The sequence below is a fragment of the Chaetura pelagica genome, unplaced genomic scaffold, assembly GCF_000747805.2.
Source record: "Chaetura pelagica isolate M959 unplaced genomic scaffold, ChaPel_1.0 scaffold399, whole genome shotgun sequence".
Taxonomy (NCBI): Eukaryota; Metazoa; Chordata; class Aves; order Apodiformes; family Apodidae; genus Chaetura; species Chaetura pelagica.
The window spans coordinates 1149798-1166529 of record NW_009970719.1 but is presented as its reverse complement, the minus strand read 5'-3'; the positions used below and the strand labels follow the sequence as shown (position 1 = coordinate 1166529).

The following is a 16732-nucleotide window of genomic DNA, read 5'->3' as shown; positions in this document are numbered from 1 at the left end:
TTCCTCTTCAGACACATGACAATATTCAAATGCCACAGACATTATTAAAATTAATACATCACTTGGGGGGAAAAGCCCACAACACGGAGAAATGTATTGAAATTGTAAAGATAAAGAAGTTGGTTGGTGTGTTGCAGAGTGCAGTTTTAGGTATCCACAGTGTCAGAACATTGAAGAGGAAAGGATTAATCCCCAGCACACTGCTAACCTGTCTCATTTTCCAGTTTTTGTATCTCATTTTGTCCAGCTTCTGAGAGGTAAGATAAGAGTCTTTTATAGGCTTCTCTGTTGAAAAAACAACAGGATGTAACATGTTACTTAATCTCACACATCCTTAAAGTAAAAACACACCATTTCCGAACACATTGTTTACATATTGGGATATTAAAAACACTAACGCCCCCCTTCCCCCCTTTATTCAAATTTCTAGTTTGCTGTGAATTTTTAGCATTTATGCATTCAAAGAATGAGGAATGCATTGTTTATGGCTGCAAGTGTAGTGAAGATGCTCAGAGGTCTGCTTGCTTAGTGAACTGCTGTGAAATACATAGGTTTTAATTTTAAAACATGGAATTTCCAAGATGAGATGGGCATTCAGACTTCCTCATGTTTGCTATCTCATTTGTGCATATGAAATCTCTCTGTGACTCATGCTACAGCACAGTGATGTGAGCCACTGGCAACAGACAGGGTGCAGACTGGCACAGATCTAGGCCATCAACCTCACCAAAGGGCAATGACCATTTTATCATAAACCTGGAACTCAGAAGGGGACTGGCACTCAGGTGGATTTTCCAGAAGAGTGTGTATACATTTGCAAGACTTTTCACCTGAAGGTCATTCTAATACTTTCCAACCTAGACAATGTATTTATTGTAAAAGTACAGTCTCTAACATTTAAGTCTATTCTAATTATACATCTTTTAAATGAAATTTTAACTGAAGCAAACAAAACTGCAGTTTTCATACTAGTTCCTTGCAATAGTAAAACTGGACATCACCACCTAATGCAACTTCTGAACTTCTTTCTTTCATGTGTATATACATATATATATAGATACATATATGGGTTTGTAGTTCATGTCTACAATAATTGCATATAATATGCTAGCATAATGTTATTAAGTGGCCAGAAGAGAAAATCAGTTCTTAGTGTTCTTACAGTAAAATGTTCATGGATCACCTTAGACTGCTGGGTAATGAAGCACATTTCAAATAAAAATTATTAATATAAAAATCAACAACAGATGAGATAATATGTACATTAAATGATGAGTCTAAAAGAAGTTAAGCTCTTCCATGATCTCCAAGTATATATTTCAGGAGTAAAAACAGTACATACTGTCCCTAAAATAGGGACTGACAGGAAAATTCTCTGGAGCAGAAATTCTTTGTTCTATTTTGCAAGATACAGGGTAGTGAGCAGAGGCAACTCAGCTTCACATAAACTCTGCTGATGTCTGTAGCTCTAGTGTCAAAGCATCTCTGAAAATATTTAGCAAATATAGATGGCTTAAATCCATGAAAGGCCTGAGTGAGGGGAGATTTCTGGCTGAGCACACCTAAAGATCACTCAATTTTGAGCATCTGTGCTGCTGTCTAACATTGCTTGCTTTCAAGAGAATAAAACTCTACTGCTCCTTGTCAAAAAGCAGTATTAAAAAAAATAAAAATCAAACCTCAGTGCAGTATTTCTTCCAAGACCTTGTTTGTGCTCGGAATCCTTCAGAACCTGTGTGATGGTGGGAATCAGGCTGGTAACTAATGTCTGATCCAAGACTGCCACTGTTCCCAGTATGCTGAAAACCCGGTGATCATACACAGCAGTGTAGTCCTGGATAAACTGCCTGAGGGGGACACAGAGGCACAGAATGCAAGGTCAGAACTAGATGCAGAGAACATGCCAAGAACAACTGAAGAGTCTCATCAGAACAAGCAATCTGTCTGCATGACAATTTTCATATTGTTACACTGAACGACTCGACGTGGAATACTTCCTCTAAGCAAGGCTCTGCTTTTGAAGGCTAATCCTGAAAATCCCACAGGTTTCTTTTCAAGCAAATTGTCAGATCCTGCTGCTGTTTCACCAGGGCTGACTTGTTGCAGAGCACTTCGCTTTGTAATGTCTGTGTGAATGCAAACCTAAAATATGTATTTATTATTTACAACAACAAGAAAATGATAATCAAAACAAGAGATCTAGAGTGCAGTCTGAAGAAATAATGTTAGCATTTCTTGCAAATCTCCACTGGATCTTAAGCAGGGCAGCCCAGCAGGTAGAAACACACCCATTTTACTTCCTTGGGGGTCTGAGGTCTTTAAAGACCATAGATTACATTTTAATCAGAAGAAACACCCTAGGGATGAAACATCCATCCTTACTGCAGTGAGTCTCTCTGGAGCTTTCATCCAGACAGGACCAAAGACAGCACCAATGCTCAGGTTTGCAAAATGCCTTCAGGTCTCAGTTCATGCAGCTCTTCTACTGTACCCATGTGAGAAACAGGATTCATTTTGCAGAGGTATGGAATAAGTATTCTACATTATAATGACCTCTTTGATGACACAAAATAAAATCAATTAATGAAAAAAAAAAAAGCAAAGTCTGTTAATGAGGATTTGATCTCCATTATATGCACTTCAAATCAGGTAGGCAAATCTTTCTCAGCACCTCACACCGTGTTTCCCATTGTAGCAGCAACATTCTTTTCTGTTATAAACCTTTCAAAACAGCACCTAATCCATGAGGAAGCAGGTATGTTTCTCTCTTCTGCTTTTTTGCTCTGGCCTCTTGCTGAAGCAATGTTTAAAACCCGTGCCAAAAGTACCCTTATTTAAATACCATAAACAAGTGACAATGCAGTATGTTAAGGATAATTAGTTATTTAAAAAAAACATGTTTGCTGTCAATTGACTTGCAGCAGCTTCACTGCCAATTGGCATCTTTTCTGGTTACCTAAATACTGAAGTCAGCTGGGTGGCACGTTCTCCTCCTGACCCTGCTTGGCAGCCTTCTACCATGCACTGTATAATGTCTGTAGATATTTTTTTAACTGTAAAAGAAAAATCACAAGATTCACACAGAGCTCTTGAACTGACCATCTGGAGAATGTCTTTCATGAAGACTACAATTTTTAAATGAGAAAAAAAAAAAAGCAAAAGCTTTTCTCCTACTTTGATGCAAGGGAAATGACTGTGAGAGCAGTTAGTTAGATTTGCATAAATCTGTGATTCATTCTGTTCTTTTAGCCAAGGTCTTACTTTCACCACAATTATCCTTAAAACATACAGATTTTTAAGTACACTGTGGTCTCTTCAAGTAAAAAGACACACTTAGTAGAAATAGAGATTTTATTTAAATTAAAATTCTGTTTGTATTATTTAAACATTCCTATTTGAATTAAAAGAAGAACAGTCATGGCAATATATATCCTGCCCTAAGGTATAAAGATTTACTCCTTACTCTCAGTAGTGGGTAGAGTTCTGAATTCCACCCTACCTCATTTTTTAAGGGGAAAAAAACCAACAACAAACTATAACCATTAAATCCCACTATTTTCTTCTTGTTTCCAAATAAATATTCAAGTTGCAAGATTCAGCTCTTCCTTTATAAAGGTGGAACTGGGCTGCAAGGACTTTGGTAGTGCCCTGCCTAGGCAGGCAGTTGAGCTGGTGGCCAGAGCAGCACAATCCATTGAGCTACTGCACAGCACATTGCAAGGCAGGAACTTTCACCTGCAGGCAGATAAGGCTGGGATGGCAAAAGGGGGAAGAAAGGTGTGTGATGGTTTAGCTAACTCCCTAAGCACTTCTTGTCCTTGAAACTTTTATAGGCCAGAATCAAAAAGTACTTTACTAGACAAAATTCCTAGAAGTCAGAGGTCAATTCCTACTTTACTTGATGCTTCTACTGGCAGTGAGAAGTGGAAATGTTGAGCTTATGCACACATGCACATAGAGTCACAGAATGGTCGGGGTTGGAAGGGACCTCTGAAGATCATGGAGTCCAACCCCCTTGCCAGAGCAGAACTGAATCTAGGGCAGGTCACTCAGAAAGGCATCCAAACATGTCTTGAAAGTCTCCAGAGAAGGAGACTCCACAACCTCTCTGGGCATTCCAGTGCTCTCTAACTCTAACAGTAAAGAAGTTCTTCCTCATGTTGAGGTGGAACTTCCTGTGTTTGTTTGTGTCCGTTGTCCCTTGTCCTATCACAAGGCACCACTGGAAAGAGACTGGCCCACTCTTCTTGACACCCACTAACTGCATGAATTATACAACTGTGGGGTGAACACAGTGCTTCATTTTTTAAGAAGCTAAAAATACAGTAGTTTTTACTGCCAAACAAAACATACTAAAAGAAGACTCAAAGATGCCTTCAGAGAGCAACACACTACTTTGCATCCATTTAGAATGCCTCCATGGGGAGAACATGCAATTGTCTTATTTGGTCTCCAACCTTTAGGTGCAAGAAAACTTCCACAGTTACCAAGTCTGGGAGAAATGAGATGGGAAAGACAGAGAGAAAGGAAATGCTCTTCTGATTCCACAGAAGTTGACCATTAGTTTATCAAAGAGTGAAATGAAGCAGGAATTCTTTGCCTCTTGGAGACAGTTAATGAAAAAAGAAAGCTTGTCCAGTTTATCTGGCTGAAGTATCTCATCCACCTCATCTAAAGGTCTTAAATATTGGGATGAAAGATGCTCAGCAGCAGAAAAATCTTAAGAGGTGTGCAGAGGTGCAAAGCAAACAAGCAGCTCACCTTGTGGCTCATTAACCAATACCAGGCACTTCAACACGGCTGGGAGAACTAAGTCCATATCACACAGTTCAGTGCTCTGGGTTCTCTGAAGTACTTCAAGAATGAAGGCAAGAACTGAAGCCAGGCGAGGAGGTGGGGCGATACCTTTGAACTGCATGTAGTTTTCACTGGGAGGACAAAGCAAACCAAAACAAAGCTTATGATTTATTTTTTTCCATTCATTGCAAGCAGCATACACCTTAAAATAACTGTAACGTGTCAGCAGGATGCCTGTTGAATCAATTTCTGTCTTGATTTAGGCCTAACTAATGGTTTCTATTTGCCCTAGGCTTAGAAGAGACTCCCAGTTTATCAGAGGACAGTGATGCTTTCTGACTCCTCTAGTAAGGAAAGTGAGAAACAGAAGCTACCAGAATTATGGTTAAAAAGCCAAGTATGACTATAAAAGTTACAATATAAAGGCAGCTTCATAAAATAACACAAAAAAGATGGAAGAATCAAGATGCTAACACCCTAAACCAACATCCAAAATACAACTCTTGGACAATTATTTATTTAGCTTTATGTGCTTTTGTCAATTCACAATCCAATATGTGGCAACAGCTCTGCTGTTAGACTGGCACTGGTATTTTATTTTTGTCACCAGTATGTTGTAATGGGACAGCCAATGTCTGCTTTTGCTCTGTCAGAATTAACACAATCATGACCAGTATAAAATTAGTCATAAAGATAAAATGTCACCTCTAAATCTGCAACAAGAGCAAATTTTGACATCATTAAGTGGTCCAATTTGGCTTGTTATTTTTCCTCAAAGGGATACAAGTATCTGTGCTACTGATAATTTGACACTACAGATTAGTTTCCTGAAACCTGAAGGCAGTGTCCTTTTCAGGACAGAAAAGTATAGGTAAAAAGAACCCAGAATGTATTAATCAGTTAGCCAGAGCACCCTCAAAATGGGCAAAATAACTTTTAATGTATTTTATATTAGGTACCATTAGCTACCCAAACAAGACATGCATTTTTACTGAGTAATGCATCAGTTAAAAATCTTTTTTAAAACATCCTAAGACCTGCTTCTACAGCTTTCAAATTAAACCTGACTTTCTGAGATCTATTTTTTTGAGATCTGATTTCTGAGATCATTGCACAGCTTCACAGCACTGGTGTAACTTGGGGGAAATGAAAGTTGGAACACTCCTGTATTCCTTGTCTCATGTGGTCTTACTCATTTTAATATTAGAGCTCTGAGATCTTCTATCCCATTCATTTACAATGAAAATTGTAAATTACAATGAACATTTTTTTGGGGTGTTTTTCCACTAAAATAGCTCTTTGACCTGGATAATACAACTCTGACCCTCTGTGCAGCTGCAAGATATTCACTAGCTTTCATACATCAAAACAGTTAGTAAACTCTGTACATATTTACCCATAGACCTCCTGACTGCCTCCTAACCACCCACCAGTTTGTAATCCCTGCTCAGTTCTAACATATTCTTCCCAGATCACTAAACAAGTCTCCAAGTGCCACTGCACTTTCAGAACTTTCTTTTCACTATCAATCTTAAAAGTTCACACATAGTAATAAAAATAACTTTGTTAATATGACAAACTTTGAGTATTTTTAAGTTAAAAACATGTCAGAACTCAGATTGTGAAATCTTAATTCACTCTCTTAATATGTGATAAACAAGCTTTACTGACAGGATTGCCTGTTATATTTACCCAAGATCAACACTGAAATTCTTTTAATCAACATGTATGCACAGTCATTAACAAAGAAAAGTATAAGCAATCACCTTATATTTGAGGGGCTTTAATTCCTCTCCCAACACAGAGAAAAAGTGCAAATTGTTCCCTGTTCTGCAGTACATAAAACAAAGCTCTGGCTTTTCAGCAGCAGGGACCCAACATTTATAGCTGCTGGTAACACATAATGATGGCACAGTTAACAAGTATTGTCTTCCTCTTCTCACACCCCAAAATTTCCACATATACACCTCAGTATCTTTTTTATAGAAAAAGACATGCTTTTCATGTGGCTCCATGCAATATTTTTTCTTATAGTCTAGAACCTCCATCCTCAATGTCTCACTGGTTTCCAGATCTTCCCATGTTTACTGCCCTGCTCTAGACACAGTGTTCTTCCTTTGCTCCGTGCCCAACAATTTGCAAGCTTTTCCCACAGCTATATGATCAGTTAACTGAGGAGAAAAGTGGCATCCCCTTTCTCATTGGCTATTTATGAAACCTGAAGAATAAGTGATAGGTTTGTTACTTCACAGGTCCTTACTTTATGACATGTAGAGTGGTCTTCCGTAGACGGAGCACCTGGGGGGCTGTAATGGAGCTGCATAAAGCAGTCAGCATAGGATGCTGTCCAGCTCCAAGTGCAGTTGGAGAAGAAGGGAGAAATCGTCCAAAATACTGTAGAATAATGTTCCCAAGCAGCTGATTCAAATAAGCACCCTGTGCTTGGGACTGACAGCATACAAAGGACAGGCCCTGTGGAAGAAAAAAATGTGAAAGTGAGAAACTGAATGCATTTTTAACAATATGTTTGAATAAAACCTGAACAATTGTAGGTTAAGTACTCACTCCACTCTGTGTGAACTGCTGCAGGCAGAGCAGCCACTGCATGACAAAAAAGTATCAGTCATTTGCTGCAGATATGATGGTCCACAACTTAAAACTGTGCAAGGGCAAGGCTCTCAGAGGAGACAAAAATATTTTACTCTACTAATATACTTGGAAGATAAGCTTTGGGACACACAAGCTCCCTTTCAAATTTGAAAGAAAAACGTGGCATTTCAGACCTGAGAAAGTGTTTGTGCCCAAGAGCTGCACATTTCTTTTCAACTCTGTCTGCAGTCTAGCAAAGTGTATTAGTCATCAGTGTTTATGAAGGGAGAAAGAGAAAACACCTCATCTGTTTGTAAAGCACAATGTCATATCTTTGTATAAATGACATAGCAGAAAAAGGAGTATGTAGAATTGTGGTTTGACAAGAAAAATGTTGCTCATAGTGTAAACAAATTAGGGTAAAATAGGCAACACTTATAAGGGATCTAGAGATTTTTTTAAAAATCTGTGTAAGGGAAGGCTAAAACTGTCATGTTTTTTCCAATATAAGCTAGCTTGATGTCAGAGAACAATCTAAAATAAAAGCTTAAACTTGCCCAGAAAGTGCCTATCTAAACACTACCAATAGTTACACAACATATTCATGGTATGTCTCTGAAAAAAAATAAGTCGGATTCTTGCTGATACAAGTTTCTATGATAGAAAGTTAAGCTTCCTTCCCCTTCCTTTGATTACTGAAAGGAACAACAAATCACTAAGAAAAAAAAAGTCCAGTGACTCTTATCACAAGGGTCACAGTCAGCAGCACAAATAGAAGCCTCAAGAGAATTTAGAGTTTTCACATTCATTTTGTCCACCAAGAATAATAGCATGAAATAAGTTCAAGCAGAGAGCTCCCTAAGACAGCAACTTCAACACTACTTCAAACTTCCACATGCATTACAATCCAGACTCCAGTCTTGTAGGAGTATCTGCCTGAATACTGATGGTTGCTGAGGTAAACTAATCTCCCTAATATATGAATGAATAGTTCCAAGTCTTGAAGACATAAAATGCAGAAATATCTGAGAGCTGCTTTTTTTCCCCAGCTATTGACTAACAGTATTTCTGTTGATTTTTGCATACGAGTCCCTCCTCCAAAAGATTTTAATCTATCTATGCCTGTTTGTGTCAACATGACAGAACTCTTTCAGGAAGAAAAAGCTGACATAGCTGAGGGTCATCTTGGCACTTTCTTGAAAGAGGGAGTTCCCACTTTTGGTTCCACAGTAAATAAATACAGGCAACGTGGGATTTCAAGAAATGAGGTGCTTCAGGACCTGCCTGAAAACTTACTGTAGGCAGCCCTCCTCGTTTTATTTAGAAAGGATTCCAGGTTCCTTTTTAGTGGGTCAGGCAGAGATGCTGCTGTTCAAAAAAGGTGTAATTTTAAAAACCTTGTATTAATACCAAAATTCTTTCTTCAATAAGGTTCCTCATAATTTTTCCTAATGAAAGTTACAAGATTAGCACCAAAGGCTTCCAAGATACAACCATTTTTTTCCAGTGAGACAACAGTGAGGAAAATTATCTTCCATTTTGTTGGGAACCAGAAAATCATCCCAAAACATAAAAACCTTCTCTGCTACATAGTAGAAAAATCCATGATAAAGTCCTCACACATGAAGGGCACATCTACAGCATCAAAGCTCTTAAGGAAGCACCACAGACCTTTGACCTTGACACTTCTACTGTTCCCTGAAAATTTCCAGAAAGGAACTTGGATTTCTCTTTCAGACATGGAGGCCCATTAACTTCAGTTCAACATTGTGTTCTTTATTTTGGACTCCATTTTCTAACAGAGTGCAGAGAGCAACAGACCTGCAGGAGGTCTGACAATGCCATATCCCAAGTGGCACAAGGGATGAATTCCCAACACTGAACAGTAGCTGCAAGTCTGAGTACAATGAAAAAACATCCCAGGCAGTGCTGGCCAAGCATGTGATTACAAGGAAATCACATAGAACTTTCTTCTTTTGAATCCTACCAGTAATTCATAGAGATGAAGGAAGCTGTATGGGAGAGCAAAGAAACACATGCTACTGGACTGCAATTCTGGATCAGAGATCCAGAAATTAATCACATCAGACCCCTAGGACAACCCCTACAAAACAGGTGGAGTTTAAAGGGTTGATAGAGCAACCCTCTTTTTTTTTCTTAACTATGTTCTTTAGCCATCTTCTGAGGTTTAAAACAAAACAAAACAAAGGCATTTTAAGGGGAGCAGAGAGGCACAACAACACCTGCTCCTCATTTTAGCAGAAGGGCAACTGGTTCCTGCAGGAACCTTTTGTGGCCAGAGCTGCCTCTTTCTTCTGATTTATCCACATATCTGTAAATCACCTGTGGGGAGCGAAGAACAGATTAGTGTGGATTACTGGAACTATTCACTGCAGAAATGCCAAGCTACCTAATGATGACTTATAATATCAGTCCTGCTTTTGGAATAAATCTGCTGTTCACCAATTAGTGTTGTACAATAGCTATTAAACACATACTATAATTCACCAAATGTATTAATAAGCTTGCTCAAATATTGGACCACAGATAGGTCTCACAGGAGGGCTTTTAAGGTCTGATCTCTTGACAAATGCTGAGCCTGCACAGGCCCATTAAAATCACTGGAAAATGTATGTGCTAAGAAACTACTTAGAATTAAGCTCTTTCACCACTCTCCTGTATTTAGATAGAAATAACCATCTTCTGTGTTTGGACAGGATTAATGCTGATAAATCAAGCGGGGTATCGCATCTTTCCCATCATTATGTATATTATGCTTATTCCATGCACCTACACTGTATTCTGCAAGATATACTTAGGCTAGTATTTTTTCTCTCAAATAAGTTCTGTACACTGCTTCAGTTCTTTCCCATATTACTGGTAATTGCATACCAAAATACCTCCAAATGATTCTGCAAGAAATCCAACCAAGAGCAGTATCAACCACTCCCAAATCTCCCTTGGTAAGCTCCAGCAATTCACTATCACACAAATCAAATCAAGTTATTTTTACAGTCGCAAAATACTTGATGTTAGATGTTCACATGCCTCACCATCTCATCAGTAAGAACAGTCCCACAAAATTATAAAACAGCTGTTCATTCATGTTCTTCATGCTTTACCTTCTGAAGTCCACCATTCAAGTAACTCTGAGGACAATTCTGGTGTTACATACCAACAAAAATCTTTCTTAGGTCAAAAAAAGTTATCAAAAGAGATGAGCACAGTGAAAGAAATAATTAACCCTTTAGGCAAGAAAAAAATACTGGTTAAAAAGTTGCTCAATTAAACCTGTTTTGACAAGGCAGACTCAGTGACTGAGTTTGAAGGAAACTTCTAGTGAAGTTCAATGTATAGTGGAGAACAATTGTCCAGTAACTGTCAAAAGGCCCAGCTGTATAGCCCAGATGTATATATATACAGTAAACACAAACATAACAAATAAAATTGTGCAAAATTAAACAAAGCCTGTCATTTTGATTTATTAAAAATAAACCTGTAGGTCTGGGGGAGTGGTGAGAGAGGGTGGGATCAGTTTGGATGACTTGTGAACTATGCTTAGGGAGAGAAGAAGGAGCTTTGTGTGTTGTCCTAAGAGAAGAAAATTTGCCCTCTGCCATTTTAGGATGACGAATAAAGGGGATGCCCTCTCTTAGTGCAGGACAGTGACAACAACACTGTTCCCATTTTCACGTTGTGGGGCCAGTTGCATCACCATCCCATGGGATACATGACTGTTTGGGGAATCTTTTCCTATACAATTCAGAAATTCAATAGGATCTATAAGATTGCTGCATCAATGAATGTGGGAAATTAATTACCTGCTACTAAGGCTGATCTCAAATCCTTTTCAAAAGCCACATCAAAGGATCAAATAAATCACATTAAGATTAGTTGTAAAAGCTCAGGAAAGAGGGAAGTTCTGCAAACCATCGCTTGCTAACTAATACACTTCCTGAGATCTAAGAAGGTTTTTTGGACAAAGGAGGAGCAGCACACACTGAAGGAGCTGAAGAAGGAGAATTAAGAACAAAAGAAGAAGAGAAGATTGAGATGGAGCCTGGAACTTTTCAGAAGACTAGGGAGAAAAGAGAAAAGAGAAGAAAAGAGAATTGAAAAGACCCCTGAGTAGAAATGCTACTCAAGAGCTTTTATGCTTTGACTATGAATAAAGAATTTGCATGTATAAGAAGATATTTTGCATAGTCTCTGAATTTCTGTTACTTTATTTTCATTTAACTGCCAAGGGATTAAGTTGTAACTAGAGTATTAACATGGACAGATCTACAGAACAATGTTTGTCTAACATTAGGGTGAATTAGGACTCCTGCACTGAAATACCACTGCAGCCACTCAAGGAGAGTTTGATCATACATTTCACCAGCAGCATAAGTTAGTCAAGGTTGTTATTGTTAGTGAGGTTATTTACAGAGGATGTTGTTTCTGTCTTTTCTTCCATCATGTCTACATGGTTTCCTTCTGTGTCCATTTGGGTTTTGAGGTTTGCTTGTTTGTTTTGTAGGGCTCCTTACTATTTGAATCAGCTCACAAATTGGAGTCATCCCATATTCACAAAATCATTAAAGCAAATTAAATGGGAATGCACATGGGGGTGAAAGGGAATGAATGTAGCCTTAAGCCAGGTTGGCTTAAACCAACTGTGAAATAGATAACCTGAGAAGTCAGAGAATGCCTAAAAACCATTCAGTCTCAAAGGAGCTCAGAAACAGTCCTTAGATAATTATTTTTTTTTACTGATATTGAAATACCTACATTTTGAGATGATCAGAATCAGAATTTTTCCACTTTCCCAAATAAAAGGGAAGTACTTTGGAATGAAGTAAATTGAAGCACTTAAAAAATGGTGGAACTGTGCAAATGCAAGTAAAATGTAGAAGTTCCATACTGAATAAGAAAAATAAGTCTCTGTCTCCTCTCCCTAGAAGTGTCAGTCAAATTAAAGAATTAATAGTCTTCTAGAAGCAGCATTTGTCTAAAATAAACTATTTGGTCAATAAGATCATCTAGCTTAGCCAGAAAGCACATGGACTGTGCAACAAACTGCTGAAGAGCATCACTGTGAGGTCAGGAAATCAGAAACTGTCAAAGACAACATGAAACATGGGTCCACAACACTTGAACTTCAGAACTAACTTGAGTGGCTTCATCTTAAAGTTACATCCCTATGTGCAGACTATAAAGAAACAGCACACTCTGACTTAAATACTAAGTTAGCAAGCAGTCACACTCAGTGGTAGTATCAGTGTCCGGATGGTCCTACATGTATATAACTTCTGAAGATACCTACAGAGCTGCAAAGCAAGTCCTGTTCTGCATATCATTATATTCACTTCCATATGACATGCCATTCATGCTAGCGAAAAAGAAAACATCCTCTGCAATATGAATCTTTTGCTGAAGACACATTTGTCTGCTAATCCAGTTCAGGTATTTACCTGGAGATAAAGAGGTAGGCTTTCCTGAATGGCAGACAGCAAAGCCACAGGCAGCTCTTTGTCCTGCTGGAGCACAGAGTGTGGCAGCAGTAAGCAATCCACGATGCGGAACAAGAGTTGCTGAGCTTTGGAAGTTGCCAGTATTGGTGCCCAGAACTTTACTAGACATCCTGTTGGAAAAAAAATAAAAAATTAAAAAAAACCACCAGGAAATTCCAAAGCAATTTACAGTCAGGAAAAAAAATAATTAAGAAAGCCTAAAGAGGCTACTATGTTAAATTAGATAATCAACAGCAATTGAAATGTCTCGCTCCCATGTACTCATTCCACGGTATCCCCCAAGAAGAAGCCCAGTCAAGCTGATTCAAGTCCATTAACAATTCAACAAAATGAAAATACTAGTTTGATTCAATATATTACAAGTTTCTAGGCAAGTGAAGCTGCTTTAGGAAGAGTAATGCTAAAGAAAGGACAGTTTCTCTCATTCCTGCAGAAGAATTAAGTGAACTTGATACTCAACACTACTGCAATCAGCACATGTGCACCTCAATTTTAACCTCAGTGTGTGCATTTTTACAGAAAGACACTGTCTTTGCCTTCCCTTCACATTTATCTAACACCCCTGTGGCCACATCAGCCACTATTCACACAGCAATTCAATGTTAGGAAAGCATTCAATATCTCTCACATTGTATTTAATGCACCTAATTCAGCAATTAAAAATAATGAGGCGCAGCCAACTCCACTAAACCAGCATGCTCCCTGCAGATTTTTGTGGGCTCTCATTTCACAGAATGAAAGCCTCAGAACATTGTTCTTGTTATCAACACATTATTGGATCACTTGCACAGCTTTCGGTCAGTTTTAAGATCTTCTTTTTTGATGCAAAAAAAATTAATACATGTAAAAAGGTGTTGTATGTGTAAATACCCTAACTTTGAGAAACAACTTTATTGCAGGTGAGGTGTCATTTTTCTTGAGAAAATGACTCTAGACTCTTCAGTGTTAATACTCAAAATACAGCTAAAATAGAACAAGATTCCTGTGTAGTAGTTCCCACAGACATTCTTAACTTTATCTTTAATTAGAAGCAAGAAAAAGTTTGCCAAGTTGAAAACATGAGAATATCCCAAGAAAATAAGTTTAAGATCTGGAAAATAATGGGAGACCAAAAGCAGGCTGTTACAGGATATCATCATCTATAAAAGTCATTCATTACCATCTCTAAAAACAACACAAAACAACATTAATCTTGTGGAGTGAAAGAAAACACAATGATCAATCATAGAGAAAGAGAATGATTACTTAACAATACTTCTAATAATGTTGTCTAAGCTTCCTGCTTTGAAAGAAACATGCTCATTCCAGCCAGAAGTGCTCCTCCTGTTATCACTGCTGTGATGTATGGGACAGTAGAAGAGACAATCTGACCACAGACAGGAGGTGTTTAGATCTATTAAGTTACTTGTTTTGTCCTTATAATTTAACAAGCCCACAGCATGTGAGAAAGTGTTTGAAAATACACTTAAATATTTTTTATTTTAAGCCTTTTGAATGTTTTCTTAACTAAAAAAAAAAGGACAAATTCTCACCACAGCAGTATGGCTGAAGATTGATTGTTTCCTACTGCAAAAACAGAAATGAAAATACCAATCTAAAATTACTTTACAACGTTCCAAACTCAACAACTGTCTATCTAAAAGCATTTAATTTGACATGTCTTGTGTATCAAAATACACAGATCTTGCAATAAAAAAGTGCTTTACAAAACTCAAATTCCATTCCATTTGATGCACCTTTTGCATCTTCATCATGCTTATTCCTATCCTCCTTACAATCATGGTGTCTACTGTGTCTACATGCAAATCATTACCTCTGCCTTTAAGATACATAAAGCTTACCCTATTTTTAAAGGTAAGTGGGTCAAGACTGGCATATTCTTTCATGATAAAGAGCACTCTTATTTTTCCATTGTATCAGTGGTTCCACATTTTAATGTACAAAGACCAGAATTTGAGCTTTCATGAAGCACAGAGTATATGTAAGAAAAGCAGTTCTAAAAGGAAGCAAATTACATTCCTAAGCCAACCTGCCCACTATCATCACCCCAGGAAATACTCCTTCACTGCCTGTGTTGTTTCTGGGTTTCTTCAGGTAAAAGAGGTGGTTCTCAGTGGTAAAGGATCTGAGAACATCTTACTTTTGAAAATACTGATTTGCAGGAGTAATTAAAAAAAACAAACACACTACACACAAGGAGGTTAGACATCAGGATAAAATCCAAAGAAAGTCAGCAGAAGAAACCAAAATATCCAACTGTAACATCTTGGTGACGTTACTTTTTTCAAACATTAAAATGAACAGTGTATATACATATAAAAGTGCTAAAAGACATGTTTTACCGATTCCTTAACAGTATTTCCTAAAATAAAAGAGGTTGCAAAGTAATTACCTATGATCCAATATGTAAGCTGCAGACCTTCTGGTGGTCCTTTTACCTTCAGATAAGGTTTTACATACTTTAATACATCACCTAAATACTCCAGGGTCTTGGCTACCATGGCAGATTTCTCAGAGAGGGTCTGAAGGCCACTGTAAGCTCTACCAACAGCCTAAGAAAGCAAAAACATTGAAATAAATATAAGTAAGTCTCTCAAGAGGTTAGTGTAATTTCTTTTTGTACACACAAAACCCGATACATAGTTCCTTTTCACCGAAATAGTCCTATGAATCCAAGACAGAGATGTACAGTACCTTAATAAATTGGACAAGAGCATTTTTAGGGTCTTGCTTGAAAACTGACTCTTCAACATGAGCCTTTGAAAGAATGTTTTCTACTTCTGAGAGTTTAAAAATCAGTCTTGTCATTTCAGTGAGCTGCTCCATGTAGGCTTTCCCTGATGGTTACAAGAAAGCACAGCAGTAAATATAGTATACAGTCACACTTCTCCATTTACTTTAGTCCCAAAATGATACAATGAAACATTATTTTAAAATATCTAAAATAGAAGGATTCTGCAACTGACTGCATCTCTCTAGGCAAAGAATGTGTGTCCAGACTACTTGTTTTTCTAATACAGCTATAGGAGAATGAAGAGCATTAAGTATGGATAACTATCTTTTACTGGTGGTTTTCTTAAAAATCTACAAAATGTGTATGAAAAACAGTCACTGGAAGATGTGTCCTACAGATAATTAGAATTGTGGTGTTTTACAGAATAAGTGATAAAGTATTGCTCTAAGAAAGGCAAACATCCAATACAGAAATGGGAAGAATTACCTGCAACTGCATTTATTTATTTATTTGTTTGTTTTATTTCAGGGCACTCACAGCATGATTTCTGACTATTTATTTCAGATTTTCACTTTTTTCAGAGCAGTTTCTCCATGGGGAAAAAATAGCTTGTCTCCTTGGGAGCAAGTTTTTTGTTCTTTGCTTCCAAGGAAACAAGCCCTTTTATCTTTGTGATAAATTTGTCATATGCAGAGCAGGCAAACTATCAATAAATAGCACAAGCAGCGTAAGGAAACACATTTTGTAATTAGGTAAAAGTAAAGGAATACAAACAAAAATACATTTTGTAATTAGCTGAAAATGTTTGCCAGTTTTGCAATATAGAATCATTACTGCAAACATTAGGGAAATGTGAACACTTACCAACTGTTCTCTCAGCATCTGTCTTGGCCAGCAAACCACTCGGCTGATCTAGGAACATTTGCAAAATGCATCGAAACCAAGAACGTATCGTCAGAGCTTCATAGGATGTATATCCCATACTAGAAAAAGCTTCACACAGTGCACTGTATAGGTAGAAGAGGAAGGAAAAGGGAAAGGGATCTAATAAAAGTATGCAAAAAGGGGGCAATGGGTCTCATTTGGCTGTAGACAA

General features: G+C 37.7%; 1 protein-coding gene across 1 annotated transcript in view; it reads right to left on the bottom strand.

Moving 5' to 3' along the window:
• Positions 1-203: 203 nt before the first annotated feature.
• Positions 204-16732, bottom strand: part of MMS22L (MMS22-like, DNA repair protein) — an 89461-nt gene continuing 72932 nt past the window's right edge. Inside the window, exons 17-25 of the mRNA XM_010006326.1 lie at positions 16501-16643; positions 15597-15739; positions 15295-15454; positions 12843-13012; positions 7058-7269; positions 4762-4928; positions 2957-3053; positions 1680-1847; positions 204-285 (exon numbers count right to left, since the gene is read on the bottom strand). Coding sequence (XP_010004628.1) covers positions 204-285; positions 1680-1847; positions 2957-3053; positions 4762-4928; positions 7058-7269; positions 12843-13012; positions 15295-15454; positions 15597-15739; positions 16501-16643 — 1342 coding nt within the window. The remainder of the gene's footprint in view (positions 286-1679; positions 1848-2956; positions 3054-4761; positions 4929-7057; positions 7270-12842; positions 13013-15294; positions 15455-15596; positions 15740-16500; positions 16644-16732) is intronic.